This window comes from Mesoplodon densirostris, chromosome 4, assembly GCF_025265405.1.
Source record: "Mesoplodon densirostris isolate mMesDen1 chromosome 4, mMesDen1 primary haplotype, whole genome shotgun sequence".
Classification (NCBI taxonomy): domain Eukaryota; kingdom Metazoa; phylum Chordata; class Mammalia; order Artiodactyla; family Ziphiidae; genus Mesoplodon; species Mesoplodon densirostris.
In genome coordinates this window covers 116237831-116263420 of record NC_082664.1, presented here as the reverse complement: position 1 = coordinate 116263420, position 25590 = coordinate 116237831, and the positions used below count along the sequence as shown (strand labels likewise).

The window sequence follows — 25590 nt, the reverse complement described above, 5'->3', positions numbered from 1 at the left end:
TAGGGATGTTAAGAGAAAAATAATCTATTTAAACTCTGTAAATATTGTTTTCTAAATAAGAAAAAGTTCAGGTTGGTGCAAGCCAGCCAGTGCCCTTACATGTGGGCGAAGCAGTTTGTTCCAAAGCTGCTTGAACTTGCAGGACCACCAGGAGTCCATTCCCTCTGGCCTCAACTCAGTGACCCAGAAACAAATCAGTAGAAAAAAAAAGAAAAATTTATTTTCTTTCACCATATTCAGAAGTCAGAAATTCAGACCCTAGTTTCAGTAGGTGAGATAAAAACTGCCTCTGGAGGTGGAGCTTTCTAAGAGTTTCAGAATCAGAGGACCCTGGTTTTGATTTAATTTAAAAATTATTTCTAGTTCTATATAGCTTATTGACTAGAAATGTGAGCTAAATGTGGAAGGATTCCACAAAGATTCTACTCCTTAAGGAAATTTTTGGTTTGGGCTGAAGTGTTGCTGAAGACCACCAAAGAGTTGAAAACTTTTTTCTATTAAGAAAGGCACTGGTGGGGCTTCCCTGGTGGCGCAGTGGTTGGGAGTCCGCCTGCCGATGCAGGGGACACCGGTTTGTGCCCCGGTCCGGGAGGATCCCACATGCCGCGGAGCGGCTGGGTCCGTGAGCCATGGCCACTGAGCCTGCGCGTCCGGAGCCTGTGCTCCGCAACTGGAGAGGCCACACAGTGAGAGGCCCGTATACTGCAAAAAAAAAAAACCAAAACCAAAACCAAAAAGGCACTGGTGGAAATTGCACCTCAGATCAAGTGTCTGCCCCAGGGCAGGCCATGCAGGCTGCTCCCAGGGCCCAGGGAGGCCTTTCATCCCTGGAGCCAGTGCCTGGAGCCACGGTGCTTCTTTACTCATAGATTTCCCTGTCCTTTCCACAGGTTATCTTCCGCTTTGCCCTGGCACTTTTTAAATACAAGGAAGAGGAGATCCTGAAATTGCAAGATTCAATGTCCATATTCAAGTATCTCCGTTACTTCACTCGCACTATCCTTGATGCTAGGTGAGTCCTTGGGGGAATCCCCAGACGTCCAGGCGGGCAGGGATCCTGACCTCTGCTTCCTTGAGAACAGACTGTCCCGGCCATCTCAAACCCAGAGCCTTCCCAGGTGTGCAGTGGTGAGAGAGGGCGCTTCCTCCCAGGGAAAAGGGGGAAAGGAGTGGGAACACCCAGCGGCCTCCAGAGACTAGGGAGGAACTAAGATGAAAGATGCTTTTATCCTTTATTCAACAAACATAAATCCCAGCAACCAAAGCACATTATTTGTCTAGTGAGCACTTGCTGAGTATCAACCACACGCAAGCCCTCTGCCAGGCATTGAGGATGGTAGATGAGGAACAGGCCCTGTCCTTGAAGAACTTGTGGGGAAGTGTTACGGCATGGTTTGCTAAGAGCTGTGGTGGAGGAAGCCCAGCGATGGGGCAAGTGCCAGGGGAAGGCCGGGTGACCTGGGCCAGGCAGGGGTGGTGGGGAGTGGGCAGCCCGGGCAGAGGGACTCAGGAGCCGTGTGCTCGCAGGGCTGTGGGCGCACAGCGTGTTTGGGGGAACTGCTGCAGTGGCTCGGCCAGGGTGGGGCTGGCATGGCAGGGATCTAGGCTGGGCGGGAGCAGAGCTGGGCTGTTAAGGCCCTTGTAGACTCTGCCGAGGACCCTGTGCTTCATCCTGAGTGTTGGGAAGTCCCTGCAGGGTTAGACACCAAAAGGGCACATCAGGTTGGAGCAGGACTGGCAGCAGGAGACCGGGGGTCCCGGTGAGAGAGGTGGTAGCCTGCAGCGAGGTGCCCCCAGAGATAGAAAAGAGGGGGCAGATTGAAGGGGGTGGAGAAGGAATTTGAACTTCGAAGTCCCCTGGCTTTCTGGCCTGGGCAGCTGAGCGTTCAGGAATCTCTTCACCCCCTCGCTCCCCAGCCACACACTTTTTGCCTGTTCTGAGCCACCCTCGTTGTCCATGTGTCCCCTGAACTACAGTTGGCAGCTGCTCTGGCCCTGATGACCAAGGCTGGGTTCTCCAGGGGATTTCTGTGGACCTGCTGCTGATTGGGCAAGTGAGGGTGCACGTCCCTGCAAACCACTGAGGCGGCGCGAACGTTCGCTGTGCCGAGGTGCTGGGAGCTGCCCATACTGCACGGGAATGGATCCCTGCAGCAGACTTGTGGCCTTTTGAAAACCACAGGAGTCCTTTCACCGAGAAACATTTGGAGCTTATTAATGTTTTTCACACTCTGTTGACTGCCACCCATAATAAGAACATGTTATCTCACAACCTAGGACACACCTACTGGAGTGTATATAACTGAAACAAAAGAATTTGTTGAAATATTCCCAGTGCTTGCCAAAGATCTGTTCTGTACCCTCTGATATATTTTCTAAATACACTGTTTATTGCATATTTAAGATGCTCGTCATGACTCAATTGATTCCTTGATCCACTGATGGGTGACAACCTACTTGACAAACACCAGTTGCCCCCCCATGATGCTCACCTGACGGGGAGGGAAGGCTTCTCTCCTTGGCTGATGTAGGGAGAGGCGGTTGGGCAGCGTCCAGGCCTCTGGTCAGCCAGGAGGAGGGGCTGAGGGCTCCGGTGCTGCAGGAGTCTTGTGGCAGGAGAGTGTGTGGGGCCAGAGAGGGGGGAAGGAGGACCATCCCCCTGTGGTTCTCTTGAGTGAGGCCAAGGGACGCTGGGAGAAGGTGCTGGCTGAGGCCATACCTGGCTTCCTTGGATGTCACCACTATCGTTAGGATCTTTTACTTGGGAAGTGGATTTTTAAGATGTTTTCAGGCTTATTGCTATATCAACAATAATAGGATATCCAAGAATAATGTTTGCCTGTGAAAGATTGATGCTGAGTCCTGGAGTGAACCTTGAGAGCATTTGTTCATCTCACATCGGGTCAAGATGACAAGAGTGGCGTTCAGTGAACTTCACTCCAACAGCTGATGCGTGTGGAGGGCATCCTGCTCAGCCCCTGACAGTTTTGTGTGGGTTGTCAGTGCTGCTGCGTGGCAGAGACGCAAGCGGTGGTGGGCCTGGCGGTAGTCCCTCTACTGTTGCAGGCAGAGCTGGGATAAGGTCCGTCCTGCGCACTCCTGCAGCGCCACCTGGTGAGTGGCTTTCGTGCAGTTTCCCGTCAGTTTGCCACAGGAAGCCTGTGTCCACTGGACCCAGAGTTCCCTGTGCGGCGGGATCACCTGTGGGTATTGTTAGGACTGCAGATGCCCTGGCCCCACCCCTGGACTGGGGCCCCAGTATTTTAATAAGCTCCCCAGACTAGCGGTTCCAAGGAGCGTCGACCTGCAGCGCCCTGATTGGTTCTGTGAGGAGGAGGCAGGTGACTGAGTGAGATGTGGTCAGGGGTGCGGTGCAACAAGATTAGACCCATCTCTGAATCAGGACCTTCCGGGGCCTGTCACGCGCCAGGCGTTGTCTTCTGAACGTAGCTGACACAGGGCACTTTCTCATCTCTTGACAGCACCTTCCAGGCCCGAGGGAGAGCGGTGTGCAGTCCCCCGTGCTGCCCCAACCTGCGCTGATGGCGGCTGCCTGACGGAGGCAGCGGACAGTATCAATCTAATTCAGTGCTTTCTGTAGCAAGGAAGGGCCTGGACACTTGGATTCCAGGTGTATGGAGCCTGTGACTAATAGCTGTTGGAGAAAAGGGGCTGGTCCTACAGGCCTGGTTCCCAGTCCCCAGCCAGCATTTTGTTTCACAGAGACCCACACTGAGCAGGCCTTTCCTGCTCATGAGTTCTAGAACACATGCTCTGGGGAGCTCGGCTCTTAAAGCCAGCCTTTCTGACCCTTTACCTCCTTGCAGGAGCATCCTCTGGCTTGGAGTGAAGCATGTCTAAGGTGTGAGTGTTTAAAAATATAAGAGGGAGGGACTTCCCTGGTGGTCCAGTGGCTAAGACTCCGTGTTCCCAGTGCAGGGGGCCCAGGTTCGATCCCCGGTCAGGGAACTAGATCCCGCATGCCACAGCTAAGACCCGGTGCAGCCAAATAAAAAAAAAAAAAAAGAATTTGAAAATGTATGTAAGAGAGAGGGATGCTAAGGGCACGTACACGTGATGGGGGAGCGGCAGGAGCGAACGGTTTGTTTTCTGACAGGCGGGGAGGAAGTCCTCTGACACCGTTGTCTCAGCACAGCCTCTCCTGGGTTTGCAAGAGCATCAGGCCTTAGATCCCTGCTGCTGGGGCCAGCAGAAGGGAGGCGGGGGCTTAGTGTGCGAGGAACCGGCTTCTGTCACACCACCGGACGGCTGTGGCTGCCGTGATTAGTGCTGGAAGCCCTTAGCCAGGCCTTGGGCACTTTCTAGTCCTGTTTTTATTAAACCGCTGGCCAGTGGTTCAGGGCAAGTTACCGTGATTTTAAAACATTTACTGTAGATGGGTGCCTCGACCTGGGGATAGTACGAAACCCACAAACTGCACGTCTCTCCGTAGACTGCGTCTTGACGCCTGGCACACCACTGAGTCTGACAGTTATCCCCAGGTTTGCTCGGGCATCCGTGCATCCATTCACTCCCCGTCAGTCTGTCCAGTGACAGAGCCTTTCTGAGCGCACCCTGCGCCAGGCCTCACGCTGGTTCCGAGGACTCAGAGGCACGCGGCCCCCACCATCGCTGAGCAAGTGCCAGACCCCGTCCTTGTGCTCATGGGCGGTAACTCGAGTAACGCCCTGCCCAGGAGGCAGCGCTCTTATCTGAATGTACAGATGAGGAGTTGGGGGCCGGAAAGGGGGGTCACTTTCCCTGTTCTGCGTCTCACGGGGAGCGTGTGGTGGAGCTGGCGTCTGGATCCAGGCCGGCGTTCGGGGGCTGCCCCTGCAGCCTCTGCATGAGTGCTGGCCTCTGAGTGACATATCTACATCAGGGCCTCAGCGTGGTGTCCGGGGTCCGCCTCCCCACACCCCCAGGCCTCCAGGCCGGGCTGAAATGAGTGCTGTGTGAGCTCTCGCCTGAGCCCCGCTAATGCTCTGTCTCTGTGCTGTGTCCTGTCAGGAAGCTGACCAGTATCTCCTTTGGGGACCTGAACCCATTCCCCCTGCGCCAGATCCGGAACCGGCGCACCTACCACTTGGAGAAGGTCCGGCTGGAGCTGACGGAGCTGGAGGCCATCCGGGAGGACTTCCTGCGTGACCGGGACACCAGCCCTGACAAGGGCGAGCTGGTCAGCGACGAGGAGGAGGACTCCTGAGTGCCACCCCACTCCCAGCCCGTGTCGCTGCTCTTCCTGCCTTCACAACCAAAGTGTGCCAAAAGGGTGAACTGCAGAGATGTTTCTGCTTGTTTCAAAGCCAGAATGTAACATCCGTGGTCTCTGGAAGTCTGCTGGGCAGATGTCCAAAGCCACACTGCACTTTCTCATTTCCACTCGGGGTGGGGGTCTAATCTGTTTACAGCCACCTTCATGCCGTGGCACGTGGTTACTCGTATCCCGTCATGCTTTCTGCCTGATCAGTGCATCACTAGGCTTATAGCTGGCAATTTTCAAGAGCCTATTTACAGCATCTGTCAGCTTTGTTAGTGACTCTGCGCTTAGAAAACCTTACGTGGGCCATCTCCCCTTGTGGTACCTCCTGTATGTAGTGGGCCGTCGTGGGCAATGTTTTAAACAGTTGCTGTGGAGGGTGCCCACTGCACTTCACACACTCCTGGGCCAGAGTCTGACTGCTTTGGGTGGCATAATGTTGGTGTGAATAAAGGGACTTCCTTAGGAAAGCAAGCACATCCCTTTTTCAGAAACAGCCTGTAGAAAGCCCACAGACCTTCTGCTGGTGGCTTCAAGGTGCTGGCCATGCCCCATTTCTGGGATAGCTTTTGCCCTTCCATGCACAGCCTTTCAAATAGTAACTCCCAACCTGCTGGGGGAGGGCCTGGATCTCCAGACACCACACGCTCACTGTCCGCCTGGCTCCACGAGGTTCTGTGCAAACCTCTTCTTTCCATCTGAGAGTTGACCCTTGGTTCATTCTACACATGTGGATGGGATTCCAAGGAAACTGTGGATCATCATCCTACAAAGCAGGCCCACTCTTGGTTGAAGGGATGGAGGAAGCTTTTCTGGGGGTGCTTTGCAGGGCAACGGTGTAGCTGCAGAGTGAATGCTGTTGGGCAGCTGGAAACTGTGGCTTCCTCGGGAACAGCCAGTGAGTGTGTCTGGCTGGGATGGCAGGAGGCTGGCTGTGAGGGCCTGGGCTGGGAAGCCCTCACTTGAGATCAAAGCTTTGGTGAGCCCTCCCAGATGCGTCCCCTCCCCACTGCTACTCGGAGGCATCCTGGTTCTCAGCAGCTGTCCTCCCCTGTGGGGTCACCATTGCTCCCAGTATGTGAGGCTGCCTAGGTAATTCTGGGACTTAGAGCACTACCTTTTTGAAGGCCTGGAAAGAGGCTGTGTGCAAGGAAGGTTATTTTTGCTTAATCACTCTGTGGACCATCCCTGATGTGTAGATATGAGAGAATGTTTCCTGGACAGTATTACTCAAATAGGAAAGAAAATTTTAAATGGATTTTTTTACACTACCTGGAAAAAATTGGAAATAATCCTTAGTTGATACAAAACACAGACTATTGAAGCAGTGTAATTTGAAGCAGCACTTTTTTCATAAGCATTTTTTTTTTTTTCTGTCAACCTTCTAGCAGTATCATAGCTAGGATGGCATTTCAGCATACTAGACTAAGCTCAACTTTTCTGCCTTTGGTTAGGCTGGTTAATTTGACTTCTCACTGTGTACAGGGAGCTGGCCTCTGTAGCCAAAAGCCTTTGTCTGTTTTCAGGTGTCAACACCGTATTTTATCATCGTTTTGGTCTTTGGGAGCAGCTGTTTGAGGCCTGCCGTTTCCAGGAAGTTGCCTTGTGAGTTGGGCTGCAGCCTTGCCACACTCTGCACAGACCCCTGCAGGACCACTGGGGCTGCTGGAGACCGCCTCCCGGCCCCCGCCTCCCACACCTGCTGTCAGCCTAGCGGCCAGCAGCCCAGGAGGTGCAGTAGGAATGGGGTTGGGGCCCCACAGGTCAGCTCCAGCTTCCTTGAGACTTTAGTTTCTAAGCTGATTTCCCCCTGGAAGTGCTGTGTCCTGTGGGCTAAAATGCTGCCTTTAGGAATAAGCTTGTTTTGTCTGTTCTGCCTTGAAAAGACTCATCTTAAAAGCACCTGAATTGGGCCCAGGGACCAGCTGTGTGTGGCTGGTGTCAGCCATGCCCTGAGTGGTGGTGGCATGTTAGTATTTCCAGGCTGTTAGCATCAGTGGTCAGGCAGTGGGCATGGGAGAGCAGAGAGAGAGATCGTGGAGGAAGTGGACCAGGAACCCTTGCTAGGAGGTTCTCCTCTCTGGAATAAAGCGCTAGGTGTCTAGAGGATGGGAGAGGGAATGCTTGGCCCGATTCCAGACTGGGGACAGGATGGAGCTGATTCCTTCCTCCAGAACTGTAGGGTTTGGTCCCACTATTTTGAGCCAACGCTTCCCCTCTCCTTGTGCTGTTGAGGAAAGAGCTGCTCTATACCCTCCAGTGCCTCCCTCGCTGGTCCCATGGGGAGGGCCCTTCTGACAGGTGCTAGCCTGGGGGTGGGGCGGCCTCCAGCCTGCTTCCCAGGCGCACACACCATGGCCAAGGGGAGCCGTGCTCATCACACCAGGTGGGAACTGCCAGCTTTCATGTTGGTGAGTTGTTTTGTGTGGGTTGAACATTTGTTAATACTTTTGTATATTTTCACTACAGTTTATATTTTTATAGGCTATTTTTATCAAGGTTTTCTAGATTACGTACATCTATTTTATATAACAAGTTCTCTGCGTGCACGACTCCTTTGTGCGTATTTATGTAAACCTGAGCCTCCGGAATCGCTCTGCACCTCTGTGCCATCTCTGACCTCTAGCCTTGATGATCACTGACTTCTCCTTACGTATGCATGGGCCCATTTCTTACCCCAGGTAGCCTCGGGGCTACTTGCAGTCATGCCTGACAGCTATCCGACAGCAGCCAAGACTGCTGAGTGCTGGGAACAATTCTGGTTTCTACATTATATTGATATAGGAAGTACTCTAGGCAAATAGCCAGTCTTTTTTTGTTTTGTTTTGTTTTAAACTAAATGTATTACTGCACAAATCCCTACTCCTCACTCACGTTGCACGGTGTTGCCTTTCTGCCTGTGTTCTGGGCAGCTGGGCATGCCTGGGGCCGTCCTTGCAGGCAGGAGGCTGGATGCCAGCAGTGGAGGGGCATTGCCAAGTGACTCTTTCCTTTTATGTCACAGCAGCTTCTGTGCTTATCTTCAAGTTAAATTTTGGAATTGTCATACTAAAAGGCAAAATAAACAACTAATTTGTATAACCTTCTGGTTTGAAATGCAGTTACAGTCACTTGTGATGGGACTCAGCTCCAAGGGCTCGAAGGTGCCTCAGGGCTTATGGGGGGGCGGCGGGGGGTGGGGGATGCTCTCCACCTTCCAGCTGGGTGTTTCTGCATCCGTCTTTGGTTTGCTCTGGCCAGGTGGGACAGAATGCCTGGGAGGCCCTTGAAGCCATGGCCAAGCTGCAAGTGAGGGCTGGGGGCACTGGGTGGGGCTGAGAGCCAGGAGCTGGAGTTCCCTGTGTCCGGAGTAACCCCCAGCCACAGGGTGGCAGGCACCCCTCCTTCCACCAGCTGTGATGTGCCCTGCCTGAGTCATGGGTTGTTTGCCTCCTGCCTAGGCTGACAGCTCAGGCCCAGCTGCCACCTGGGACACCACTCCCCGCACCCCCCATCATCGGAAAAACACGAAGATGATTAAGACCAAATGTCTTTCTACAGTGTGATGGCGGCGGGGGGGCGGGGGGGGCTCCAGTGAGGATTCCCAGACAGAGCAGGCTGGTGAGTCTGTATTCTTCTGGGACACGGATTCAGTGAGGCTGGGGGTTCCTGAGGTCACAGCACACAGCAGTGGCACAGCTGTGACTGGGACCCGAGTGCTAGCCCCGGCTCAGTGTGTGGGTCAGGGGCCTGCAAGTAGAGGCCCTGCTCCCTGTCCCTTGTAAGGGGTTGCTCTTGACAGTGCAAATCCCTAGGAAGCTATTACTCACAGCATGGGTCTCCAGGGCCTCCTCTGGCCAGCTGGGCTGCTGCAGACAGACAGGAAGCAAGCCTGACACCCCTCCACTCTCGGACAGTGCGGTGACGCTTGGACTCACGCAAGCCCCAGACTGCTCTCTGTGCAAAGCTACCGTGGGGCCTGCTCAGGCCATCTTCCTACCTGGTCAGAGGGGTCAGCTGCTGGAGGTGGCCCAGAGCTCAGAGCAGGAGATGATGGGAGCTTGAGGCCTGTGTAGTCAGGGCATATGCCCTTGTGCCAGTCACCTCCCTCTCAGAGCCTTGGGCTTCTCATCTGAAAATGGGGTACTCACTCCAGCCCCATGGAGTGTGTTGATGATTAAATAGGGTGTGACGTGTGATCAGAGAATGGGAAATAGGGAGCTGGGCACTTGGAGGGGCCAGCCCTGGGACAGACACTTGCTGACTGCTTCAGCCTCTGATACTGTTTCTTGGTCTCAATCCCCAAGGAGTGATTTTCATTCCCCCCTCCCCGCCCCCAGCACACACACCCAAGCTGTGAGTAGCCACCACACGCAGAGCTCCAGAACCACCATTCACATCACAGGCTGTGAACGGCGGACGCCGTAGAATAGAATGAGAGTGGTGGTCCCCCATTTGGAGAAAAGGGATAAACCCCTTCCAGGAGTAGGACTTGTGAGCAGATTGTAAAACGGTCCAGTCCAAGGCTCATGGCCAGAGGTAAGGGCTGGCACCTGCACAGGTCACTTCCTGGAGACAGTGTCTAGCCTTCTCCGGCCTCCTCACCCCTCACCAGGGCCCAGGACACCTTCAAAGCACCTCACATGCATCTGCTCCCTGGTGTGTTCACCGCCGTCTGACTCCATGGAACTAAGTGTGGCAGGTGCCGGGGAGCCGGACCACATGTCAACGTAGCAAGAGCCCAGCGCCTGGGATTGTGAGGAAGAAGCCACCATACGTCCTGGCCTCAACCGGCCCAGCCCCACCGCTGAATGCAGAGAAGATGAAAGAAAGGGACAAGGTGGGGCCAAGAAGGGTGTGTCTGGCCAGACTGCCCCTGCCTCCACCCCTTTGGTGCAGATAAAGAGTTAAGAGTTAACAGATGAAGCAGAGGGGGCCGGGATGTGTCCACAGGGTTCACTCCAGGGGGCAGTCCCTGTTGGTGACCAGACGGGCCTTGGTCCTCTAAGGGCGTGTGGCTCAATCCCTGTGAAACACAAGTCTTTGGTGAAGATCGCAGAGTGGGGACATGGGGGAAAGGGCTTGGGGGGCCTGGGCAGGGGGCATGAAGTGGAGGTGTGGAAGGATTGTGAGCAGGGATCAGCACCCCCGGGCCTCTGCCCGGCTGCGCCTGCCGCCGCCTGAAGTCCTGTACACACCGCCTCTGGGAAGCCCTCCGCTCTGCTCCCTCAGGCCTTCCTGCCCCCACGGGCTCCGCTCCCTCCTCCCCTGTGGGCCTCCCAGAGGGGCAGATGGAAAGATGCTGTCTGCTGCAGCACAGGTGTAGTTTCTGACTGGAAATTCCCCCAATCCAAGAGGAAGCCAAGCTGTACTTCGAAACGGCAGATGCCTGTTTATGTATAACAATAACAATAATAATAATAATAAATGTTAGGCAAACTGTTAGAATAAAAAAATACCTTTTCTGAGGGGGGAAGGGTCCCCAGCCTGCCACTGTCGGGGGGCCAGGTGAGCACCATTAGGGCGCGAGGGGCGGGGCTCCCCCGCAGCCCGTGCTGGGCACTGAGGTCCTGCTGGGCGCTGAGGTCCGTGCATCGGTCTGTCTGTGCATCCTGGCCGCGGGGGGCCGGGGTGTGGGTCAGCGGCGGGCGACCCGCTGACGGCCGCGGGAGGGGGCGCCACGGCCGGGTGGGGGACAGGAGCGGCAGCACTGGGTGCGGACGGTGGGCAGCTGGCAGCGGCCCAGCAGGCGCAGCGTCTCGCAGAAACCGAAGGACAGGCGATCGCGCTCGCAGCCTAGGGCTGGAGGGGGCGGATCAGGACCAGCAGGTGGGCACCGGAACCGCCCCCCTCCTCCCACCTGCACCCAGGGTGGAGGGGCCTCCCTGAGATTTTAGCTGGGCCGTCTCCCTGCCCCCCAACAGCCTTAAGGAGACCTGCAGCCACCCGCAGAGCATCGGCCTCCTGTTTCTAGAGGGGCTCCCCTAGGCCTGAGTTACAGATCTCCAGCTGTAGTCCTGTCCCACCTGCCCTTGGCCTAGGCCCCCACCTCCAGGACTGGAGAACTGGCCCTGCTGGGCTCAGGTTTCCAGAGGAAAGGCCCCGAGACCCCAGTCCTGACCGCCTCCGGTGCTCACGAGAAGCCAAAGAGCCTGCCACCCCTCTCGGTCCCTGACCCTGCGAGACCTGACAGCACCTGGCACACAATGGAAGTCCCAGGTGCCTCCTGCCAGCCTACAGTGGCCTCTGCCCCACACCCCCTGCCCAAATGCACCTGTCCTGCCAGACCTCCCTGCCCCCTGCAGCCACGGGCTGTACTCAGCTTCAGCTTCCGGGTCACACACCAGAACAGTCCCATCAGCCAGGCCAGGCACTGAGGCCCTGAGAGAGCAGGTGTGGCCTGGGCCATGAGCCCGTCAGCAGAACCCAGGCCTCTTGAGGAGGGACAAAGGGAAGCTGCCTGCCCGGGGCTGAGGCCTGGTGGGCCCTCCTGCCCTGTGCTTATCAGAGCTATTTTGGGAAGTGGCTTGCTTCCCGCCTCCTGGCCTTGCTCCCGCTGCCTGTGACAGCACCCAGCTGCCGCCTGGCCCTCTCACTTCAGCAGACATCCCAGGGGAGGAGAAGCAGGAAGGCAACTGGCAGCCCTGTCCCTGGGACATCCCTGGGGCCCGGCAGAAGGCATGAGGCAGCGGGCAGCCTCCTCCACCCTGGCTCTCAGCAGCAGCTCTAACCTACGTGTCTACAGACCTGCATCCTGTTCCCTCTGTGTGACCTCAGGCAAGCTTCTTAACTTCTCACGGGGCCCCAGTTCCCTCCTCTGCCAGTAACCCCACCTCCACAGGCAAACGGATGTGGCCGTGCTATGTCAGCTGCCTCACCGTGATGACCAAGTTTCCAGGCTTTCCAAACGTCCTGCCACACAGCCCCACAGATCATCAAAACATCCTGGGGACTCCAGGGTCTCGGCATGCAATCACTTCCTTGGCTGGCCTCTACCCTTAAACTCCTCGCCTGGGTGCCAGCAGCTACCTTGGGGCTGTGTGCAGGAGGCTCGGAGGTGCTTGCTGGATGAATGCTGAGGGCTGGGTGCTTGGGGTGGGTGGAATTTCTGCTGGGCCTTGAGGTAATGGGATTTGGGGCAGGAAGCCTATCCCTCCCAGTGGTATGGCCAGCAAGGCATGGCAGTGGCTAGTCCGGGCTTGCCCAAGGGCTACCAAGGAGCCAGTCACTGGTACAGAATGCAGACTGGGGCAGGTGCCTGGAGGCCCTGGATGCCAGCTGAGGGCCAAGGACTCTGTCCTAGGGCGGCTCTGTCCTAGGGGCAGGAGTCAAGACAGCTGATAGGCATGGGAGCTGCTGGATTCTCTTGACTGACAAAGGCAGCCTTAGGCATTCTTCCTGACCTCATGATGGGGGATGACAGTGTCCACGAGGGAGAGGAAGAAGCCAGCCTTCCCTGAGCACTTCCTGGGCTCTTCACCCCAAGACCTCATTTACGAGGATGGGGGCTGTCTGCCCCTTTATGCGTAAGACAGGGAAGTGGAGCCCAAGACCACAGAGCTGGTGAGGGGAGGCCAGGTGTGACTCCAGGGCCAGTTTCCTGTGCTCAGCACTGCTGGGGGTGGCTGGGCTGCAGGAAGGAAGCGTGTGTGTGCGTGTGTGTGCATGCACGTGCGTGCGTATGTGTGTGCGTGTACATGTGTGCGCGTGCGTGTGCATGTGCGCGCGTGCGTGTGCGCGCGTGCGTGCGTATGTGTGTGCGTGTGCATGTGTGCGCGTGCGTGCGTATGTGTGTGCGTGTACCTGTGTGCGCGTGCGTGTGTGTGCATGTGTGCGCGTGCGTGCGCGTATGCGTGTGTCTATGTCCAGAGCCACCTCTGCCACAAGCTCTTCCTCTAGGACTCAGCTGGCCAAGAAGCCACCAGCTGCTGGGAGCTAGCAGGACCCTAGGCGGGAGGCCCCTTCATGCGGTTACACTGCTCCCTCTGGGCAGCCCTCCTCTGGCCAGGAGATGGACGGGCCAGAGCTGGGGATGGGGGCTCACTCAGGCCTGAGCTCCACACAGTCTCAGGAACATCCCTGGCCTCACTCTGGGAACGGGGGGGGGGGTAACCGAGACCCAGAGGAAGAAAGAGCTTGCCCGAGGTCACACAGCAGCCTGGGGACTGAGGCTGCTGCGTCCACTCCTCCCCTGAACTAAAGAAAGCTGCCTGCGGGGCTGGACTCCCCTTGGCTCTGACCCCAGCACAGCCCCAGCCTCTGCGTGGCTCCCTGTCAGTCAGTCAGTGCTGTAGGGGGACGGTTCCATGACTCTCCATCTCCCCACCGTCCACCCTGCCCACCCCCCGCCCAGCAGACAGCCGGCTGGGGCACTCACGCGGAGGCTCAGTGAGCTCACAGTCCTGGGTGCCGCACGGCCGGGAGCTCTCGGGCCAGGCCTCGTGGCCACACTGGTCGCTGTCTTCCTCAGGCAGCCCAGTCTGGGTGTTGACGCACTTGACCAGGCGCCGCTGGACGCCGCCGCCGCAGGGGGCTGAGCACTGTGGCGAGCACAGGAGGGGTGAGCATCCTCTTACCAGCCCTGCAGGGGTGCATCCCAGGGGCGTCCCCAGGGCAGCTGCTGCCTTCTCCAGGAAGCCTAGCTCATGGTTCCCAGCCCCATCTCTCCAGCCTCCTCAGAGGGTCGGTCCTGTCCCCAGAGGCCACTAGGTGTTCGCTTGCAGGAACTGCATCTGCAGAGCGGAGGGGAAAGGTGCCAGCCCCTCACACAGGATGGGACATGCCTGAGAGGCCTGGGCAGTGGCTCCGGGGCTGGAGGACCTGCTGCAGCCCATGGGCAGTGGAAGGTAGGGAGAGAAAGTTTCTCAAACAGGGCCCACCATCCCAAGTCAGGCTTTGTTCTTATCAGTTGGGGTCTGATGTTTTTAAAAAGTCGTAAAAATAAATTTAACCTGTGCCAACATCGTGCCAGGCCCTGTGCTAAGTGCCTCACTTCATCTAATGCTCACAACCCCACTTTACAGATGAGAAGACAGAGGTCTGGCGAGGTAAAGCAACCTGCCCAGGGTCCTTCAGCAGCCAGTGGGACAAGGACTGAGATTCCCAAACAGGCCTGGCGGGAAGAGTCCTGCCCAGCTGAGGCCTCACTGGCCACTCCCGTACCCCCTCCACCAGTCTGGTCTTTGCTTAGTCTCCTGAGCACCCTGTGTCTGTCACTCCTGCCCCAGGACTTTGCATTTGCTGCTCCCCGTATGCCTCTCCTTCACATCACAAACCCCTCCAATCTCACTCTGAAGTCCCCTCCCCAGAAGGCCTTCCCTGACATCACAGCACACGTCCCTTTTTTTTTAAGCCTGTCTCCCTGGCGGGCTGTAAGCTTCAGCAGGGCGGGGACCTCATCTGACCACCACTGTATCCGCAGGGACCACAGAGAGCCTGGCATACAGAACACACTCAACAACTCCCTGCGTGAACAAAGGTCTGATGGACGCCTGCTGACACGAGTCCCCCCTCCATATGTCCTCCCCACACGAAACCCCGCGCTTGCTCACCTGGCCCCAGGGCCCCACCACCCACTTCGTACAGGGGTGGGTGTTGCAAGGCCGTGTGCTGTTGGGTCTCAGCGCCTCCTCACAGAGGCCCGGCTCTGGGCACGTCACCAGACGCTGCTGCTCACCGCCGCCGCAGGCCTCGGAGCACTAGGAGGGCAGGGGAAGGGGTCTGGGCACTGCTGGGCTCTGAGGACACCCCCGCTCCCATCCCAGACCCCCAGGCCTCACCTCCCTCCAGGAAGAGATGTACCAGCTGAGGCAGGGCTGGGCCCCGCAGGGCCGGCGGGCAGGCGGCTTGGCAGGCCCCGGCTGGCAGTGGAAGGGCCGCAGCGGCTGGAGGTCCCGTGTGTCCACACACTGCACGTCCCGCACGGAGGAACCCCCGCCACAGCTGCGGGAGCACTGGAGGCCGAGGGTCCCGCGTGTGGACACACCACCACCACGTGCATGCACACGAGGATGCGGTGAGGGCTGTGGCAGGGCGCGCGTTGGGCACTCTCACCCCCACCCGCGGCAAGTCCCTTAAGGGCCCCTGGGAGAAGCCATGGCTGACCAGCCTTGGGCAGCGGGTGGTGTGGCCAGGGGCTGCCCCGGAATGGGACAGATGGAGAAAGAGTGGAACAAAGGAGAAAGTGAAATCCCGAGGGTGACAGAAAGGAGAGAAAAGGATACAGCCAGTGAGAGAAGGCGAGTGACTCAGGCTGAACCACACACAGATGGAATGATCCCAGAGGCTAGAAATTAGAGTACAAAGATGTGCAGCACAGAGCCCCCCCGCCCAGTGGCTATGGCTGACCCCAAACACAGGCCACGGGCCCCAGAGCCCCACTCCGTGCCCCGACGCTGCCCGCCTTCTCCCTCACGCACCTTACTCCAGCTGCCCATGTGCCAGGCAGCGCAGGGCCGCAGGTGGCAGCGGCGGGCAGGCTGGGGCCGGGCTGCGGGAGTGCAGTCCTCCTCTCGGCCGGAGCTGCAGCGCACGGGCCTCCAGACGGCACCCAGACCGCAGGTGGTGGAGCACTGGGGGCAGGGACGCAGTGCCCATGAGGGCCGGGCAGATCCCTGCACCCTCCAGCCCCCCAGCCAGGTGAGAGGGACCCGCCAGTGCCTCAGTTAACTCGTCTGCAAAATGGGCTCCTCCACCCACCTCCCAAGGAGACCATGAAGATGAAAAGTCAAATCCCCTGGCAACCAACTGTCCCTGCTACAGGAGACACGTGTGAGGTGGCCCGGCTGTGCTGACAAGGCTCAATGCTTCCCAGAATCACTTGGGAAGGAAGTCTGGCTTCCTCACTGGGCCTCAACCTGTCCCTCCCACACCAAAACTAGGGATCTGAACAGAAGCAGCTCACTTCCCCTACAGTGACAACCTGGGGACGTTGGGGTGGGGGTGGGGGTGGGGGACACAGGACAGCTTCTTGCCATGCAGTTCAGACCCTCACAGGCCCGACAAAGCAGGTGGAGCCCTGAGGGGAGAACCAGGTGGCAAGGAACTGCGCTACACCTGGAGGAACCAGGCTGAGCCCCGCTGGGCCTGGGGACCATGGGAGGAGGCTTCCCCACTGACACAGCTGCCTGGGGTGAGCTCCCTGTCCCTGAAAGCATGCAAGCCAGAGTATGAGAGGGCCGTTCCCCCTGGCTGCCCCTCATTTGTGCCTGCCCTGCCCTCCCAGCGGCCCCCTGTGCTACTCAGGAATGAGCCTCTGGGGACCCCAGGGATACAGGCTCCCTTGCCCCACCCTACTGTTCAGAAGAGAAACTGAGGCCCAATGGGGCAGACCAGCCCCAGGGGCACATGGAGGGCAGTATGACTGAGCTGGGGCAAAGTTCCTCCCACCTCACAGAGCCTCCACCCACCACAGGCTGTCAGTTCCCTAATCCCCACCCACCCAGGAGGCTGGACAGACAAGGCTTATACCCTGCTCTGCTCACTTTCAGATGAAGAGACCAAGTTAGTGAGGTCCTGCTCAACCCCCCGGCCCACCCCGACCCCTGCACCACTTGCCTCACTCCAGTTCCCCACTTGCCAGCTGGCATTCCTGACGGGTGGGAGGTCTACGGGGGGCCCCTCCTCTGCTGGGCTGGGGTCCAGAGGCCCAGGGGCTCGGCTGCCATTGGCCAGACTGTCCTGAGCTGGTATGGACAGCAGCACAGGGCTTGGGGGCGTCTCAGGGCTGGGGGACTCAGGCTGGCCCAAGGGCCCCAGGCTCAGGGCAGTCACCCAAGGCGCGTGCCCTAGGCCGGTCGGAGCCTTCAGAAGGAAGGTTCCCGGCATCGCCAGGGTCTGCAGGTCCCGTAGAGCCAGGCCTGGGGTTGGAAGGGTTGGAGTCCCGGGCTCCAGGGCGCTGCCTGTACCCTGAGTGTCTGGCAGATTGGCGGTGGGAGGAGCGCCCCCAACGGTGGGCCACAGCTCACTGTCCACAGGCCCCGGGCCACCCTCCAGTGCTGGTTCCCAGGCCAAGGTACCACTCGTCCACAGCTCTACTGTGTCGGGACTAGGAGAGGAGTGGGAGGTGCTGATGGGGGACGAGGGGGGCAGCGTGGGGCTGGGTCTTTGGGGCGCTCTGCGGCCCAAGGCTTCCTCGCTGTCCTTGGAAACCTCATTGGTGCTCTCCCACCAGGGAGGCGGCGGCTGGCTGTGGCTGTCCTCCCCTCCCAGGAGTTTGTTCTGGCTCCCAGGGGCGGCAGGCGTCTCCACGCTGACTGAAGTCGGGGGCCAAGGCAAGCTGGGGAGCCCAAGGTCTGGGGCTCCAATGGGGACATCTTCCTCAAATAAGAAATTGACCAAGGAGTTCCCAGGGGTCTGCTCCGAGGGTGGGGGTGGGGAATGGCCAGCCTGGCTGGGCCAAGGAGCAGGGGACCAATCTCCCAGTGCCCCCTCATCCTCAGGCCCAGAAGGCTCTGTGGTAGGCATGGGGGTGCCCACAGGAGGCTCAGCAGGACTGCTGAGGGGTGGGGGCATCCAATCCCCTGTGCCTGCCAGGTCTGCGTCAGGCTCCTCGAAGGGCCCGTAGGACAGGTTCTCATGGAAGTTAATGAAATTGTAGTCGTAGTAGAAGTCGTCAACGAACACGGGCCCCGGCGGGCCCAGCTCAGGGTCCTCCTCCCCGATGGCATTGCCCATGCCAGCCGGCTTGGGTGATGAGGGGGGCGGAGGGCGTGGGGCTGGGCGGTGAGGAATGAAGTCGACCTCATTGAAGAGCTCGCGGCTGGAGGAGCCGCTGCCTGAGCCTTCGGGGCCCAGCACGTCCAGGGCCCTCGGGCAGGGCGGCAGAAGGCAGGTGGCCTCGCTTGCTGGCTGCTGGTCCTCGGCGCAGGGGACACCAGTGTCATTGGTGCAGAGGATGCTTCGGTGCTGAGTGCCTGGGCCGCATGTCACAGAGCACTAAAGAGAAGGCCAGGGTGAGGGGCTCAGGGCCAGGGGAAGCTGGGGCCTGGCAAGGTACCCTGCTCACTGCTCAGTGTCAGTTTACAGGGCCCCAGCCAGCTCTCTCTCGCCCTGACCAGCTCGAGACCATGACTTGTGGCCATGGCTGGCCAGGGCATCCCAGCCCCTGAGGCTTTGGGGATGGGGCCGGACCTGGAATGCCCCAGGCCCCTCCCACCACGGTGCCCGTCAGTAAGGGCTCCCCAAAGGTTGTCTCTGCTTCCCTGTAGCCCAAGACCGACGGCAGAGCTGGGGGCGGGCCCCCCTGGGGCGCTCCCCTCCATCATGCTGCTCACCTCAGACCAGTTTCCCACAGCCCAGGTGGCCGGACAGGGCACATCGCGGTTGCAAGGGGTTTCGGCAGGGGGCCGGGGCAGGTGTTCACAGGCAGGTGGCTCCAGGGCGCTCTGCTCATCCAGCCCCACGCTGTGGATGCAGAGCACGGCGCGGCGGGAGAGCCCCCCAGGCCCACAGGAGCTGGAGCATAGCTGCCACTCACCTGCCCACCACCTGTGGGGGGCACAAGGGCAGCATCAGCGTGCAGCCACCTGGACTCCCAGGCACTCGGGGTTCAGGGAGGGTCGGGCCTAAGCCCAGGGGACGATTCCCCAGAGCCCCAAGCCTGGGATGGCCCCCTGGACCCCAAAGCCCAGTGACAGGGCACAGTCCCCTTTGCTCCTGCCACCTTCACCCCTGGGGGACCTGGGCAAGACCCAAGGCCTGTGTCCACATCCAGGGACCCAAGCGCGAGCGATCAGGCATGTCCCTGGCTGATGCTGGCTATTGAGGGGGAACCCAGGCCCAGGCTGAGGTCGCGGGCAACCCGGGGCCGGGGCTTCAGCCTTGGGAAGGAAGGCTAAGAGCCCAGCTCCCTCTGCTCCTCCCAGGGGCGCCCTGATGAGGGACACCTGGGAGTCAGGCGCCTGGTGGGCTCACCGGGCGGGGCAGGGCTCCTCGCTGCACTTCCTCTGACGGTCATCGGGCCGGCCCAGGGGCTCACAGTGCCTCTCGTCCACGGGCCCCGCCTGCCGCTCCATGCAGCGCACGCTCTGCCTCTGCATCCCTGGGAGGCCATGGGGGCTCAGCCTGGGCCCGGCGCTCAGGGCGGCCCCTGCCTGAGCCACGCTGCACCCAGAGACACAGCTATACCCCACTCTGCTCAGATCCCTTCCAGAACAGGGCCTCACTGCCTGTGTCAGGATGAAGGCGGGCCCCCACTGCCCCCTCCTCACTGTCCTCCTGGCCTTCGCCCCCACCCCTGGGGAGGCAGCAGAGTGTGCGGGCTCAGTGGGCGGGGCTGTAGCTCACTCGGCCTCTCTGAACCTCGCTGTCTTCATCTGTTAGTGGGAGTAACGATAATACCTGCCTTGAAGGCCAGGTGTGAGGATAACGTGCTCACGGACGTGCAGGCTCAGCCCATGCCTGGCACATGGCAAGAGCGCATCCAGTGCCAAATCCAACCACGGCCTAGCACCACCTCCAGTGTCTACACTCCTCCCAACAGGATCAGTGCCCAGACATTCTGGAGAAGAAATCCGTCAGACCTCCCAGTCAGGCATTCCTCTCCAGCCTCACAGCCCTCCCCGCGCCCTGCCCGGCACTCGCTTTGTCGCTGTTCCTGTCCTTCACTCCCCCTGCCATTGCCTGTCTCTGCGCCCTTGCAGAGCCGTGCTCTTCCCTTTCCACGCGCACCCCACACCTCCTGCTGAGGCCCAGCGGCAGGACCGACTCCAACAGGCTCTGCCTTCACCCTGCTCCCCCTATGGCACAGAAGGGGGGCTCACCCCTGCCCTGAGCCTCCAGTCTCCCCTCCACCCGCCTCCTTCCTTCCTAATAGAATGCAGGGTTCGTTCAAGGTAACAATGGGACCTGCTGAAAACACTCCCCACTGTAGTTCCCGTGCAGCTAGGGGGTCTGGGACACAGTCGTGCCAGGGAGAAGAAGACACAAGTCCTTCCCGAGAGTCAGCCCTTTGCCCCTTCTTCTTCTTGCCAGCAAGAAGCCTGGGCAAAGGGTGCCATCTTGTGACACACATGAGGGGAAGGTGGGGCTGAGAGTGGTCCCTAAAAACATGGCAGGCCATGCAGCCAGCTTGGACCATGTACCCTCTCTGGGGGTTCTTACTGCCGAAGACGAGTAAACCCTTATCTGCTCCAGCTACCACTCATCAGGGTCCTGTCACTTGCCACTCAACACGTGCCTATTCTGTCCACGTGGGAAGCCACCGATTTGCTGAGAGACAATTCCCCAGTGTCTGGTTCATCAAATGTATTTGTTTTCACATTTGTAAATTTAACTCATAACCGGGTAGGATGCTTTTAATAGCTTTTGAAGATTCCTGTCCAGCTTTAGTGGGTCAGTGTTCATTTGTCATCAAAATAGCAGTTCAAGGAATGTTCAAATGTCTCTGTCCCAGATTCCTGATACTGAGACCCTGGACACTGAGGGGGAGGGGGAGGGGGAAGGGAGACTGAAGAAGCCACAGGGAGGGGAGAGTGAGAGTTAGTCAAATTGTTACATGTTTTATAGAGTTTAAAGGAATAAGTAAATGTGGTGACTAGGCCGTTGGGCTACGAGGCTCAGAGTCTGGGTGGGGAGATCCTTGTCACGTCCCAGCTCCCTCCTCCCTGCCCCTGTCCTACTCCATCCTCCTCCCCCTGCTTCTTTCTCTCCCTTCCCCCTCCCCCTTCTCTCCCTTCCCCCTCCCCCTTCTCACTGGGGAAGCCCTCCTGGGCCAGCAGCCCAGGAGTGCCAGGCTCTGGGCCTCCCAGGAAGGGTGGGAGGGCACCGAGGAGGAGGGGGGCCCGGGGAAGCCTGTCTGTGGCAGGAGCTAGAGGAGAGGAAGGAGCTTATCCTGACGGAGACGCAGGTAAGGCTCTGGGAGGATGAAGGGGTCAGATCCCAGGTACGGGGCAGAACCACGGGCACAGGACCTGCCAGAGCTGAGCAGTGAGAAGAGGGAGAGGCAGCTGGTGCCTCTCTGGGGGAGACACACTGAGCGCTCGCCAAGCGCCACGTGCTGTGCCTGCCTCACCTTGTTTACGCTCCCAGTGGACCTATGAGATGGGGCCATTGCTAGCCCCATTATACAGATGGGGGAACTGAGGCCCAGAAGCAGCATTCCAAGTTCACAGCAGCCCAGCAAATAAGCAATGAGCCAGAGGCTAAAGCCAGGCATCGGTGCCCAGAGACAAAGGCCCTGCTGGGCAGTAGCTGTGCCCACTGCTCTCCTCACCTGTGCCACAGGTGACTGTGCACTTGGTCCAGGGCCCATAGTGCCAGGAGAACTCAGGCGGCTGGATCTGGCTATGGCCATCCGCCTCCCTGTGGATGATGTACTCGTAGCGCACCCCAGGGTTGCTCTCCTGGAACAGGAGCTGGGGCAGGCAGACGGGGGGGCCCCGTGAGCATGAGGTGTCCTTTCCCTCTGCCCAGATCTGCCACCCATCTTAAAGGAGCCAACCTCAGCCACCTCTGGGACCTGGGGCTATACCATGGAGCCATTCTAGAGATGGGGAAACCAAGGCAGAGGCCCCAGCAGTAGGGCCAGGCCCGGAGCTGGGCTCTGTGACTGCCCCAGGGCTCGCTCCTGCCATGCGGCTGGGAGCCACGGATTCCACCTCTGCTCCTCCCCAGCCTGGGCCCCAGGAGGCAGTCACCTGGATCCAGATAGGCTCGTCGGTGGGACCAGGGGACGTGAGGTTCTCCCAGTTGCCTGTGCGTGCATACGTGAAGGTGGTCCCCGCCACCTGGTAGTCCCCGTTCCACTGGATGATCCACCCACCGTTGAGGAAGTACTTATCCGGGTCCTCACTGCGTAGGGCCAGGAAGTTGGCGGCCTCGGCCACCTCCTCGATGCGGATCTCGCGAGCACCGGCTGGGATCAGCCCCACGTCCACATATCCTGTTGGCCAGGGATTGTGCACAGGTTGTGAAAAGAGGTAAGAGGGTTAGCTGTTGCCCGCCCTCACCTCTCTTTCCACTTGCCCCTGCCTGCCGATGCCAAAGATTCCATCGTTAACTTAAGATTCTGGGTTCCCCACTTAGATCTGTCCCAGATCACCAAAGCCTCAGAAGGGCTCAAATCCTACCCCCTGACTCATGCCTCACCACCCTTCTCTGGGAAACTTTAGCTGGTCTCCCTGTCACAAGGCTGGGCCTATCCCCTATACCTGGGGCCAGCATGACCTTTCTAAAAACCTCAATTGACTGGGCCTTTCCCCTGGGATATCCTCCTCATACCTATTAGCCTGTTTTTGTTCTTTCACTAAGTAGTACCCATGATGTGCCTGGCATTACCCTGAGGACTCTACAGGTGTAACAACCCTATGACATAGGTACTACTGTTATCCCCATTTTACACATGAGGACACTGAGGCACAGAGAGGTTACATAACCTGCACCAGGGTTCTGCTGGGATGTGAATCAAGCTCTGAGGTCTGAGCTTTAACCACCACGTTGGACTGCATCTCTGGGGCTGAAATCTAAGCTTCTTGGCCTAGCATTCAAAGCCTTATGGCATCCCCGCCTTTTTTATAGATAGGTCCCCAGACAGAGCGTGCTCTTTCTTGCCTCCAGGCTTTGTTGGGCACAAGCTCTTTCCTCCACGTGTAATGCTTTCCCCATCTCGTCTGAGTCTTTTATGATTCAGCTCAACTTCCACTTCCTACAGGAAGTCTTCCCTGACCTCTCCATGTCAGGACCTTCTTCCTCAGGGCTCTCACAGCCCTCTGGGCCTCCTTCCACTGCATCTGTCACACTAAAAGGTGAGACTGTAAGCTCTTCACCTCTTTGTCTCCCTCACCTAGCACACAGTTGGCACTTAAGCAATGTATGCAAAACAGGCCCTGAGGTGAGTGAGTGGAGCTGGGGGGGGGGCGGTCTCTAGCTTCATAAGGCCACTCATAAGCCTGCTAAGCCCAGGCTGGGTTCCCTGGGGCAGGAGGACTCCCTGTGAAGGAAGGTCTCTGCACTTGGGCCTGGGTGCCCTGACTCCTGCCAGGATCCTAGACCCAGCAAGGCAGCTTGCCTGCTTCCCATCTCTGGCCATGGGGGCTGTGGGCAGGGCTCAAGGGAGACAAGGAAGGGTCACCAGGTCAAGAGTGCCCTGCCCCCCACCAATGGTCCCACCCATACCCAGGCCCTCAGCCTCCTCGAAGGTCCCGCTCACGGTGTGACAGGTGGAGCCGTTGCCGTGGCACACGCCGCAGCGGTCCTCGACGGCACCCGAGTCAATCTCGAAGTCGCAGCCCACATTCTGCAACACATGGGGAGGGGAGACCCCTGGTGCTGGGCCACTGGCGGCGAGCCCTCTCTGGCACCAGCCTCAGGGGCCTGCCAGGGTGGGGAGGAGGGAGCTCGGAGCAGGGAGCGGGGGCCCCACCACAGCTGTGCCCTCTGACCCCAGGTAAACCCCTCGACCTCTCTGAGCCTCAGCTTCCTCAGATGTGAAACAGGGAGAACCACCCGCACCGTGAAGGTGTTCTGTGAGATCGCATGAGACAAGAGACGGGAGAAGCTTTGTAAAAGGCCACAGCAGGCAGGGGGAGCTGGCACACCCGTGCTCCTGACCAGCGTGGACAGGGATTCCCCCGAAACAGGAATCAGTGTTCCCTGCTGGTCCTCCCCAGAGCCCAGGCCTCTACGCCCAGGGGCTTCCCTTCCCAGGAGCAGGGGAAAGAAAGTGCTGAGGACATGGGCAGGGGGAGTGGCACTGATACCGCTGGAAATAAGTCTAAGTATTGTCAGCAAACACTGACACTTTCTCTGCCAGGCCCTGAGGCCTGCATGGCCCTGTAATGCCCTGTTAAATGACTGCATTTAACCCTGTGACGTGGCTACATGGACGGACAGTCCCCTTTCTACTATCGCAGAGGAAACCACTGCTGGGGGTCATCCAGCCAGCAGGAGGTCGAGCTACCACCTGAGCTCTGGTTTCCGGGCCGGGGCTGGGCCGGTACAGAAGCCAGCATTCAGAAGCCATGGCGGGCAGGCCGTGGTGCCGAGGCAGAGCCTGGGGGTGAGGCCCGATGATATGGGGGCTCCAGTTCCAGGAGGAGCGGGGAGGCTTTGCTGAGAGGCGATGGCAGACCATCAGAGGGCTTCACTGGCAGAGCGGGGAAGCCCAATGGTACAGCCTGGGGAGGGTGGCCAGAGGGAAGCAGGAGGAAGCCAGAGAAGACCTGTCAGGGGGTTGGGGAGGGCAGTGCTGGAGACTCTTCCTAGCTGGGCACACCTTGCAGATGCCGTTGATGCAGAGGTCACGGCTGGCCTGGTCCTGGTAGCAGGGGGTGCCATCGACCACAGCGTCCCGCAGCTTCTCAGCAAAGTACTCATTCGAGGGCCGGCAGTGCAGCTCGCAGGGGTTTACTGGGGGCCCAAGCAGAGGAGCCATGAGGGACAGCCAGGGCAGGAGTCACGGAGGCCACCGGGAAGACTGCCTCCACGACACCCATCAGTGGCGGGCTGGGGGCTCCACTGGGCTGGTAGTATCTGCAAGGCTGTCCACGGGAGCCAGGAGGGAGCAGCGGCCCCAGCAGACAGTGCCTGTATCACTGGGCAACCTTGGCCCTTGGATCTCTGCCCTTCCAGGCCTCAGTGTCCCTGTGGGCAATAGGACTCACCGTCATTGACCACGGGCACCCACGTGTGCAGCTGGCCCTTGTAGAGCATAGCGTCAAAGTGGCTGCACTGGACTTGGCGGAAAGAGGGGCGGCCGGCGGGGCAGGCCTGCAGGTTGCACAGGCGAAAGCGCTTCCGTTCACCCACGCAGTATTTGCCCTTGTATTTGGGCCTGTGGGGAGAGTGGGGTGAGGGGCAGTGAGTGCCGACTGCACACCTGGATCCAGAAGTGGGCCCGCGGAGCGAGCAGCTCCTCCTGCACCCCTAACACCCAGAGATTCCCGCCGTCCACCTCCGTCCACGCTGCTCTCCCTGTGGGTCGCCCACACTCTGCTCCAGACACAGGCTCCCTGTTTGAAAGCATCTCAGGGGAGGTGGCAGCAGGAAGCCTGGGCTCTGCCCCTAACCTGCTGTGTGACCTTGGCCAAGTCTCTGGACCCCTCTGGGCCTCAGTATCCTCATCTATAAAATGGGACTGGGGCTGCCTCTGCAGAGGGTTGTTCAGAGGCTGGGCCAAGCTGCAGACATGACTGGCACTAGCTGAAGGGGCTACTCCAAGTCTCCAGCCCGTGGGACCCAGAGTCCTGACGGCCCATGTGTCAGCAGACGTGTTCCTGGTGGCAGCACCCAGGCCAGGTCAAAAGGAAGCCCCCTTGGCCCTGGCCCAGCTGAGAGGTATGCCCCCAGCATAGAGCCTGAACCCTAACCCCACCCTGTCTGCCCCCAACTAAGCTCAGACCTAGAGGCCTGGA

The 25590-nt window shown here is 59.0% G+C and overlaps 2 protein-coding genes across 4 annotated transcripts in view; one reads left to right on the top strand and one right to left on the bottom strand.

Annotated features, from left to right (window-relative positions):
• The window catches only part of TBC1D2B (TBC1 domain family member 2B), an 85572-nt gene extending 77238 nt beyond the window's left edge, over positions 1–8334 (top strand). For 2 of the 3 annotated variants that reach the window (XM_060096932.1, XM_060096934.1), the window contains exons 12-13: positions 891–1012; positions 5011–8334. In XM_060096932.1, the coding sequence (XP_059952915.1) occupies positions 891–1012; positions 5011–5206 (318 nt within the window). In that variant the 3' untranslated portion in view covers positions 5207–8334. Of the gene's footprint in view, positions 1–890; positions 1013–1977; positions 2416–5010 lie in introns of those variants that run through there. The other variant, XM_060096933.1, reaches the window with a different exon arrangement.
• Positions 8335–10606: 2272 nt separating this feature from the next.
• Positions 10607–25590, bottom strand: part of ADAMTS7 (ADAM metallopeptidase with thrombospondin type 1 motif 7) — a 56012-nt gene continuing 41028 nt past the window's right edge. Inside the window, exons 12-24 of the mRNA XM_060096931.1 lie at positions 24841–25010; positions 24453–24586; positions 23354–23474; positions 21877–22121; positions 21453–21594; positions 19154–19280; positions 18514–18727; positions 16796–18175; positions 15658–15810; positions 15019–15192; positions 14791–14937; positions 13617–13779; positions 10607–11041 (exon numbers count right to left, since the gene is read on the bottom strand). Of these exons, the coding sequence (XP_059952914.1) occupies positions 10878–11041; positions 13617–13779; positions 14791–14937; positions 15019–15192; positions 15658–15810; positions 16796–18175; positions 18514–18727; positions 19154–19280; positions 21453–21594; positions 21877–22121; positions 23354–23474; positions 24453–24586; positions 24841–25010 (3334 nt within the window). The 3' untranslated portion in view covers positions 10607–10877. The remainder of the gene's footprint in view (positions 11042–13616; positions 13780–14790; positions 14938–15018; positions 15193–15657; positions 15811–16795; positions 18176–18513; positions 18728–19153; positions 19281–21452; positions 21595–21876; positions 22122–23353; positions 23475–24452; positions 24587–24840; positions 25011–25590) is intronic.